The 10972-nt window shown below is 46.3% G+C and overlaps 1 protein-coding gene across 1 annotated transcript; it reads left to right on the top strand.

Annotated features, from left to right (window-relative positions):
- The first annotated feature begins 4786 nt into the window (after positions 1–4786).
- Positions 4787–6174, top strand: LOC119299408 (probable carboxylesterase 13). The gene has a single exon (XM_037576641.1). The coding sequence runs from the start codon at positions 4931–4933 to the stop codon at positions 5984–5986; it is 1056 nt and encodes a 351-aa protein (XP_037432538.1). The 5' UTR covers positions 4787–4930; the 3' UTR covers positions 5987–6174.
- The last annotated feature ends 4798 nt before the right edge of the window (positions 6175–10972 follow it).

Here is a 10972-nt window from a genome sequence, read left to right as displayed (position 1 = left end):
TCTGCGTTCAACCCCAGCCTTCTGGGTCCACCGGTCATGCTTCTGGTTAGGTGCTTTGTGACCAAAAACGGGACAGGGACAGTCGCAAACTCGTGTGGCTGACAGGGAAAATGCAGGAGCTAGAGCTACGCGCACCAGTCGTCTTCTGTCGGCTCCCTGAACGGAATTCGGATCAATTTAAGTACCGGTCTGCAAATCCGTTCACGAAAAGGGAACAATCCATAAACATGAATACGGGAGCACGCTCATCCAACATTATTCGCATACATCCAAAAATAAAAAAGGACGCATCTAGCGGGCGCACGGCCGCCCGGGATGCTTAGCCAGCGGCCCGTCATTTTAGGTGATTTTTTGTCTCTTTTTTTAATTAAAATAGTCATCTAGTAGTTATTTTTCCTGCTATGTATTAAATGCTAGCATATGCATCTTCTCCTGTGCATGCATATGCATGTGCATGTGTTTGTTTGCATTTATTTTATGATTTTAAAATTTTAAAAAGGCATAACTTTCAATTCGTGTGTCGAAATTCAAATCTGTTTTCACCGTTGAAGCCTTCACGATGTGCTCTTCAAAAGTAGATCCCACATGGGAATGTTTCGATGAACTAATCTTCCTGCCAACTAAACATCAATATATATGCAATTAGACTACATGCTGCGCCAACTGAGCATATGTGTATGCCAATAGTTCTTATACCAACTAAACAATAATGTGTGTGCAATTAGACTACATTGCCGCGCCAACTGAGCATATGTGTGTGTCAATAATCCTGCCAACTAAACATCAATGTGTGTGCGACTAGACTACATTGCCACGTCAATTGCGCATATGTCTGTGCAACTAATGTCCTGCCAACTAAACATCAGTATATGTGCAACTAGACTAAATTACAAGCCAACTGAGTATATGTGTGTGCAATTAGTCCTTCTACCAACTAAATATCAATGTGTGTGTAACTACACTACATTAAAAGTAGGGACAAGGCTTGTAATCCACTACTATATAGTTGGTCGGGGTAGTAGACTAGTTGCACATCAAGTTGTTATGGTTGGTAGGTTGCAACCTCATATGAAGTTAGATCATTTAGCTCCAAAGTTGGTTTAAAAAAAATTGCACCATGTAGTACTAAAGTTGCACAATGCAATACTTTAATTGCACCATATAGCACCAAAGTTGGCATCAAAAAAATTTCATCAAAACATACCCATACGGGATCTAGTTTTGAAGATCCCGTCGCGATGAATCCAACGGTGAAAACGGATCTGAATTCCGACGTGTGGTTTAAAAGATATGACTTTTTAAAAATTTAAGAGGCCAAAATAAATGTGCGTGAATCTGTTTCCCAGACCAGTCTGTACACATTTAATGCTAACAATAATATCCACTAGCTGACAAAAAAGACACACATATGAGCCGGCCGCCCGTTCCTACGAAATAGTGCGCGTGCACTTTGAAAATTTTAGGAATAAAAAAACATTATTTGCATACATTTTAAATCAGTTTTAAACAAACTGGGCGAATTACATATAAACCGAATGCAGACTAAGGCATAGCCTAGTGGTGGGAAGGGGCTGATGCCTTCCCACCCACCCAGGTTCAAGGCTTGGTACTTGCAATTTGGGTTTGTTGCACCAATTATGCTGTAGGGGGTTCCCTTACAGTCTTTCTATCAAAAAAACACATAAACCGAATGAGTTTTAGGCGGGAGAATAGCCTCCCTCTGCTTCTGTGAAGCACGGGTCAGGGTTGGTTTTTTGGCGAGGGGAGATGAACACCAGCTATGTAACCTGACGATCTGGTGGCGGTGGCCTTCGTGGGATCCAAGCGGCAGCAGTCTTCCCATGATCTACTTTTCCTCGCTGTCAGCGGTGGCTGCGGACGTGCCGGCCTTTGCCGACATGGCGTCTTCCCCCGCCTGCCTGACGCGTTGCCGCCATTGCTCGCGATGGGTTTGCCAAAGACGGCGTTATCCAATCTGGACAGGCGAGGAAGGTGTGGCGATGGCAATGGTGGCGGCGTCGGATCCGGAGGGTTTGCCAGCAAGCCAACCTTTACCGGGCTGGCTCGCCCGGCAACCCAGGCAACTGCAATGCCAGATAACTCATATTTTGCCGGAGGCCATGACATGGGTTGTGCGAGGAGGAGATGGAGAGAACGGAAGTGAGTTGTGGTTCTTGCCTGGCATCTGGACACGTTTATATGGCGGGCGGATGCGAGGAGCTAGCCGGAGAGGTGTTTAATGCTCCCTGACGCATGAACAGGTTCATGTGTGTGGCGCTCGTGGAGTCAAATAGGTCCTCAGTACATGCGCCAGTTTAATGGAGGTAGGCAGGCAGACAGATGTCGTTTCAATGCGAAGAGAAGGCGTGCGCAGCAGGTGGCGCTCTTGGTCGGCGAGCCACTTCAATGTCGGCTCCAGTGAGCGGTCACGTCCACTCTAGGTCGTCATGAATGCGGGCTGCTGGCTTCGGGCAGGAATGCGCGCAGGTGCGGGAAAGAGGTTTTTGGTGGGCCAGGTCACTCAGACGCAGGTGTGGCAGTGGTTCATACACACGCAAAGCCCTCCTCCCTCGAAAATAAATTTATGTATGATTTATGAGGAAAAGTGTCGTCTGGGCCGCCGAACGGACAGACGCGAAACCGCGTTGGATGGTAAAACATGTCTAGACCAAGCGGTCCGAATAGTTGCGGATGATTTGAGGGTCAGTGTTGGAGATACCCTAAGAGCTATATCATCAAAAAGTGATTGGAGTAAAATTTACATCATCAAAATGTCCAACTCCAACGGATAATGTAAAATAGAGCAACACAAATTTATTCTTCACAATTACATATCCGTTGAACAAAACTTGACATATAATGTTCCTGGAGGCCCGGTGGATCCCAATTCTAGCCAGTGGAAGGGTTCCGTTTTTAGGTAAAAATATAGTTTTGATAGAATTTATGTCCTACTTAAAAAGGCGAGGCGGCGACGACTTACTGGGGATGGGATAATATTCTTCCTGTCTAGCCTTTGTCTCGGTAGTGCTTCTAATGTCGTTGAAGGGCATGTGAAGGTTTGTCTCTGACGATCTCGCAAGATTTGGTCGGCTTTTGTCTTTTTTCTCTGTGGGAAACCATCTAATCTATTCATTTTCAATTATGATAATAAGCCGAACACCGAAAAAAAAAATTACATCCAGATTCATAGACCACATATGCGACCACACAAGCACTGAGGCGAGCCAAAGGCGCACCGCCATCATCGTCCCTACCTCACCGGAGTCGGACAAAACTTGTTGTAATAGACAGTCAGGAAGTCATTGTGCTGAGACCCCATAGAACTAGCGCACTAGAACAGCACACGAACATAGAGGAACGACGACCAGATCCACCAAAGGCAGATGCTTCGGAGACACACCTCCACTTGCCCATAAATGATGCTAGATGCACTACCGGGACGGGGGCTAGATGGAGGAACCTTATTTCATCTTCAGGGAGCCGTTGCCGCCTCGCTTTGCTAAGCAAGACACAAACCCTAGCAGAACTCAAAGAAACATATAAAGTTGGAGTTATCCCACCGGCAAAGACCGGGATCCATCGCGTCTCCATGGTCCTAAGGATAGAGGAGACGAGGCGGACCGGCGGCAATGCCTATGGGAGGTAGAAGAAACCTAGTCTTTTCTAGGAGGAGGCAAGAGGCTTGATGGATCCGTTTGGATCTGTTTTTCGTTCGTCAATGTTCGTGTGTCTGCAGTTGGATCCTTCCAATCTACGCTCCTCTACATAGACGACAGTTGCTGTTGTGATGCATTGGTCCTTGGGGGCTTAGCACGGTAACTTAAGAATTGTTTACTACAACATTTGTTGCCCAACTCTGATGATGGGCGCAATGACGACATCACATTTTGGGTCCGCTTCAGTGTTTGTAATCATCGTTAGTCTACGGACTAGGATATTATTTCTATATCTAGTGTTCTTTCGCATTAATTTTAGTGATGATGGATAGATCGACGAAGTTTTTTAAACAAAAAGGATACCCCCTCCATCCATATATATACGGCTGCGTTTTTCGAGATTGCTTTTGGCTATTGACAGAATTAATAATATATGTGATGCATAACGTGAAAACTATATCATTAGAAGCTTCTTTCACGTACAAATTTAATGGTGTGCTTTGTGCATGATGCATGTCATATATTAATTCTAATATATGGTCAAAGTTAACCTCAAAAAATGCATTAGGCCTATATAGATGGATAGAGGGAGTAACACGTTGTAAAATGTTGACGTCATCGCACAGGTCACTGTTTAAGGCAGGTTTTTTTTTCAAACACAATCTAGACGCAAGCGCTCATATACACACACGTATACACTCATCACTATAAACGCACACCCTATCCATATGAGCATCTTCGAAAGACTGAACCGACATATCATCTTGAAATTTACGAAGTCACTGTAGGCATCGCGTCGTCGACGGAAACGTCTTCTCCCACTGAATATGCATCGTCAGAAATCCTGAAACAAATCCAGATAAATACGAACATCGGGACTTGAACCCTGATTTTTTTTAAGAAAAGGAGAATGATCTCCGGCCTCTGCATCAGGACTTGAACCCTGATGTGCTAGAGATACCACGTTCCGTCTAACCATCTAAGCACAAACTGACTCGCCTGTTTAAGACAGGTTGAGGGTGCAAAGGGAAATGATTGTCTACGTTAATCTGAATTGTTTATGTTAATTCGTGTGGAAATGGCCGGGCTGGAGTACTTTTTTTGGCATCGATTCCAATTGTTCAGCGTGCGGCCAATTTGAGCATATACGATTACACGGACTGCCCGACCATGGCTCCTGTTTCCACCTCGATTCCAAAGTGGATAGAATTGTTAATTCAATCCACGAAATGGTCGCCGATGCCCACCAGTGATACGATTTTGCTCCGGGAGCCATGCCCGAGGCGTGCTGCAACACTGCAATCGTGCACACACTTCGCTTCCGCTCGTCGGAAACTCGACCGCGCGCGACCGCGGCCATGGATCCGGACACCGAGGTCGACTTCGACTTCTCGCCGTTCCTCATCCGCTACAAGAGCGGCCGCGTCCACCGTCTCATGGGCGCGTCCAGAGTCGACGCCGGCACGGACGCCGCCACGGGCGTCACCTGCAAGGACGTCGTCATCGACGCCGACGCCGGCCTGGCCGCGCGGCTCTACCTGCCCAAGGACGTCCCGCGGTCCGAGAAGCTCCCCGTCCTCGTCTACTTCCACGGGGGCGCCTTCGCCGTCCACTCGGCCTTCTCCGGCACGCACCACCGCTTCCTCAACGCCCTCGTGGCTGCGGCCGGCGTCGTGGCCGTGTCCGTCGACTACCGCCTCGCGCCCGAGCACCCGCTCCCGGCCGCCTACGACGACGCGTGGGCGGCGCTCCGCTGGGCCCTGGCGAGCTGCGCGCCGGCCGCCGGGCGGGAGCCGTGGCTGGCCGAGCACGGCGACGCTGCGCGCGTCTTCGTCGCGGGCGACAGCGCCGGCGCCAACATCGCGCACCACATGGCGACAAGGGCCGGCGGCGGAGAGAACGGGCTGCCGGCGGGCGCGCGGATCGAAGGGCTGGTGCTCCTGCACCCGTACTTCCGCGGCAAGGATCTGGTGCCGTCGGAGGGCGCGGACCCCAGGTTCCTGCAGAGGGTGGAGAGGTCGTGGGGCTTCGTGTGCGCGGGGAGGTACGGGGCCGACCACCCGTTCATCAACCCGCTGGCGATGCCGGCGGAGGAGTGGGCGGCGCTCGGCTGCCGGCGAGCACTTGTCACCGTGGCGGAGCTGGACACGATGCGGGACAGGGGCCGGAGGTACGTGGAGGCGCTGAGGGGGAGCGCGTGGACAGGGGAGGAGGCGGTGCTGTACCAGACCGGCGGCGAGGGGCACGTCTACTTCCTGGAGAAGTCCGGCTGGGGCGACAAGGCGGAGAGGGAGATGGACGCCGTCGTCTCGTTCATCAAGCGGAGCTAGGAAACGAAACGATCGATGTTGGGTTCATCTGTGATCTGTCACCGCCGATGGTGGAATTAACGCATGATTTGTTGGACCTTTTGCTCAGATTGTTCCCGGGTTTTCCAAATCATTGTTCCTTTCTGCTCTTGTGCTTGAGCTAGGAGCCACTGCTTCTGTTGTTGGCTTCAATGATTACTTCCTTTTTATTTCAGGCTCAGCAATTTCTTTTTAACACATATACACTCGTCTCTATAAATACACACACGCATACCTTATCTATAAAAGCATATCCGACAGACCAGGTCGGTATATCATCTTAAGATTGATGAAGTCGTCACAGGCGTTTTTCGTAAGTCGACGAAAACGTCTCCTCGCACTCAACACACATCAACACACATTGCTTGAAGGTCTGAAATACATCTAAAAAAATACGACCCCCGATGTCAAGGTTAGAACTTGAATCCTAATGAATTGGTTTCACGATTCCGGTTCTACCACAAAAAATCTGACCATCTAAGCTATGCTCAATTTGCTTCCGAGCTTAGTTGTTGATGGGTGGAGATGGCTAAGGGCAAATCTTTGTAAACTTGGCTGCTGCATATTTCTTTAATCTTTCTTTCTTGATGATAACGACATGGCCCCATGCGATTTTATGTTAGAATTGTGTCGAATGCACTGTATAAAATACTTCCTCCACTTCATAATATAGTGGGTCTACACTTTTTGAGATTCAACATTGATTATAAATTAGACCAATAATATATAAATTATTTTATTGAAAATTTATACCTTTGAAAACTTCTTTCGAATACGAATTCAAGGTATCCGTCGCGCTCCCGCCGCAGTCATCCATGTTGATTAAAATTATGATTAAAGTTAAATCTCGAAAAGCATGAACGTGCTACATTATGAAATGGAGGGAGTATGTTATAATTGGAGTTGCATTCGTAGAGCGTGTAGACAGGATACGAAGTTGTGCTCGGATAAATAGTGATTGACACACGATTAAAATATGTCAATGTCGTCTGACACATGCGCACAAGGAATCCGATGATATGTGTCAACACCACGGCAATTCCTTTAACACCACTATTCCCAAGTGTCATTTTGCTCTCTACCCAGGTGAAAATCCATCCAGGTAGACGATAAATTTCAAAAAATAGTATAATGAATTATGATAGTTTTAGACAAACATTCTTGCAGTAATGAATTATGATAGTTTTAGGGGGGACACTAGGCGTCGGCTGGCGGATCTTTTAAAAAGATCCGCTGCCTTCGCATCCATTTGGTCAGGGCAATCCAGTGGCGCGGTTCCTTCCTCAGCGTTGCAACAGACCTCTTGTTGCAGAAAGATTTGCAACAGAGGTGTTGTTGCAGAGTTTTTTTTGTCTGAACTCTTTTTGAAATATGAGTGCCGTTGCGGAAGAAATTTGCAACACAGATGATGTTGTAGAACTTTCTTTTTCTTAAATTTTTGCCAACATGGGTATTGTTGTGAAAAGACTTCTGCAACACAAATGATGTTGCAGAATTTTTTTCGTCTTAACCTTTTTGCAACATGAGTGTTGTTTCGGAAGGACTTCTGCAACGTGGGTGTTGTTGCGGAAGGACTTTTGCGTCTAATGGTGAAGGTCCTGGCCGGTTGTGTGTCGGCTGCTCAAGCTCGTATCTGACGGTTGCGCATGCGACGGAAGCTCGTATCTGACGGTTGCGCATGCGAGACGTGGATCTGACGAATTGAGTGGCCGAGCATTATCCTCTACCATTGCAACAAATGTCGTGTTGCGGTAATTTTCTGCAACACGGGTCATGTTGCGGAAAATTTTGCAAAATATAGGTAAAGTTGTAGATTTTTCTTGTAACAGAGGCATTGTTAAAAAAATTGCAACGGAGTTCATGTTGCAATTTTTGTTTTTGCAATGGAGGTCATGTTGCTCCGTGTGAACACTTCTAGCGTGGCGTGAAATCACGATGAAGCGATCGAACGGTGCAGCGCCCGGCGGATGCGCAAGCTATAATCAGCCGGCTGATTAACAACGTTTCCCTAGTTTTAGACGATGGAATTAACGCATGATTTGTTGGACCTTTTGCTCAGATTGTTCCCGGGTTTTCCAAATTATTGTTCCTTTCTGCTCTTGTGCTTGAGCTAGGAGCAAGTGCTTCTGTTGTTGGCTTCAATGACTACTTTTTTTTTTCTTTTTATTCCATGCTCAGCTATATTTTTTAACACATATACACCTTATCTCTATGAGTATATCCTAGAGACCAAGTCAGTATATCATTTTGAGATTGACGAAGTCGTCACAAACGTCTTTGTAAGTCGACGAGAACGTCTTTTCCCACTGAACGCGCATTGCCAGAAGGTCTGAGATAAATCCAAGAAAATACGATCACTAATGTTAAGGCTAGGACTTGACCCTAATGAGTTGGTTTCACCACAAAGAAAATCTGACCATCTGAACTACGCTCGATTTGCTTCCGAGCTCAGCTGTTGACTGGTGGAGATTGCTAAGTGCAAGTCTTTGTAAACTTGGATGCTACATATTTTATAATCTTTCTTCTCGATGATAACGACATGGCCCCGTGCATACTTTATGTTAGAATTGTGTCGTATTTTGATGTTAGAATTGTGTCGAATGCACTATACAAGCTATGTTATAATTGGATTTGTATTCGTAGAACGTGTAGATAGGGTAAAGAGTCGTGTTCGGATAAATAGTGATTGACACACGATTAAAATATGTCAACATCGTCCAAAAGAAAAAAAAACATATGTTAACATAATAACACATGCGTGCAGAGAAGCCGATGACACGTGCCATCACCTAAATAGCCAGTTTGTGGTATTGTAGCGGTGTCATTAGAGAGGAGCGCCCAAAAAAGGTTAGGTATGACAGCAATCCCTTTGACACCATTATTTCCAAGTGTCATTCTGCTCTCAACCCAGGTGAAAATCCACCCAGATAGACGGCAAATTAAAAAAATAGTATAATGAATTATGATACTTTTAGACAAACATTCTTGCGTGTTCTCTCTATGTATAAATTTTCGTGAAAAGATTGCATTTGTGATGCTTTGGGTAAAGAATAAGCACCCCAAAATTATTGAAAGATGAGCTTTTTCGGAGTATTGGTTATATTTTTTCCCTGATCACATCGAATACTTTTTCTTCATAAAATCCTGCACGGAAGTGAAACATTCAAACACGTGTCCTGTAAAAAAAGAGTTTAGTATTTTCTTTTGGGTTTTAACTATTATTTTGGATTTTACTGTTAAGACGAGAGCATGTGCTCCGGGAGCAAAAACTCCATGCCGGACATAGAGTTTCCGAGTTTTTACTCCAAGCTCAAATGCACCCTCGTGAATGTGAAAAATATGGAACTCTACAATATTTGTTGTTGTATTGATGTGGTCCCATGTGTATATTTAGAGTACAAACTAGAAAATGCTTAAGGTACAAGGCAAGATATTATGTGTTTAAATTAATTCTATCTCTATCTCCTTATTTCTTTCTTCATCATGTTTATACTTCTAACATTTTCCCCAGTCGTAGCGGGAGTGAAGCGGACGATTGCGACTGAATTTGAAGTCTTGTGCTTTTGTCGTCTTCTTCCCTATGCCATCATCACTGCGCCTCTAATGGCTGGTAGGTCAGCACCCAGGGCGGTGACCGCGGCCCCTTCTGACAGTTGTAGGTGTGGCCATGCATATCTATGTCGAGGTAGCCAATCATGTAGTAGCAGTGGTCGGTGATGTAGTCGTCGTGGATGATGACGCCACACAAAACCAGATGCGTAAGAAAGATGTGTTATGTTGTAGATGACGGAGTTGCAGTCGTGGACGATGCACTTTTGCAAATGTCAGAGGTTGTCGTCGGCGATGAGTCCACTGATTTTGCCAGGACTGGAGGAAACCCATCAAGCACACATCTGTTTTGTTAGGACCATGTGTCCGTATAGGGTCGTAATTGTAGTGACGACATGTCAATGCAGTCGTCTCATCATAGATGACGCGGTCACCGCCCAAGGTGCTAACCTATTAGCCATTAGAAATGCAGTGAGGATGGCATACCGGAGAGAAGAGGACAAGCGCAAGCCTTCAAATACAGCTACAATCGGCCGCTTGGAGAAACATTAGAAGTATATTATGATGAGCTAGAGATATAAGAGCAATTTCAATGGGGCGACCCAAACGGACGGCGATTTCATCCTTTTTTGTCCGTTTGGGTCGGCCGGCCGCCCGGCGTTCGCCCTGTTTTAGATATGAGTCAGCAGTGCGCCCAACGCGCCGACCCATATGTGCCGGCGTAACCGGCTGGCCGCATTATTTCAAAAAATTGCTCATTTTTGCATTGATGAATCTACATTTAAACATATAGTCAAATAGTGTATAGTCAAACATATAGTCAAATAACATAGTTTGAACCGAATGAAATAGCATAGCTTTATAAGCCGAATAAAAATAAAAATGTCTCACATAGTTTTGCAAGCCGAATAAAAGAAGATACATCTATTGGTTGCCAACATGAGCCCACATATGCTTAACCTGTTGGGGAACGTAGCAGAAATTCAAAATTTTCTACGCATCACCAAGATCAATCTATGGAGTAATCTAGCAACGAGGGAAGGAGAGTGCACCTACATACCCTTGTAGATCGCTAAGCAGAAGCGTTCAAGTAAACGGGGTTGATGGAGTCATACTCGTCGTGATTCAAATCACCGATGATCCTAGTGCCGAACGGACGGCACCTCCGCGTTCAACACACGTACAGCCCGGTGACGTCTCCTACGCCTTGATCCAGCAAGGGGAGAAGGAAAGGTTGGGGAAGACTCCATCCAGCAGCAGCACGACGGCGTGGTGGTGGTGGAGGAGCGCGGGACTTCAGGAGGGCTTCGCCAAGCACTATGAGAGACGAGGAGGAAGAGGGGTAGGGCTGCGCCAACAGGGAGATTGAATCGTGTGTTGGGCTGCCCCTTTGCTCAATATATATAGGGGGAGGGGAGG

Source organism: Triticum dicoccoides, chromosome 5A (assembly GCF_002162155.2).
Source record: "Triticum dicoccoides isolate Atlit2015 ecotype Zavitan chromosome 5A, WEW_v2.0, whole genome shotgun sequence".
Taxonomy (NCBI): domain Eukaryota; kingdom Viridiplantae; phylum Streptophyta; class Magnoliopsida; order Poales; family Poaceae; genus Triticum; species Triticum dicoccoides.
Note: the sequence above shows the minus strand (reverse complement) of the source record. Positions and strands in the feature narration are given on the sequence as shown.

Coding starts and splice junctions, on each gene's coding strand:
- LOC119299408 (XM_037576641.1), top strand. CDS start 4,931: ATGCCCGAGGCGTGCTGCAACACTGCAATCGTGCACACACTTCGCTTC.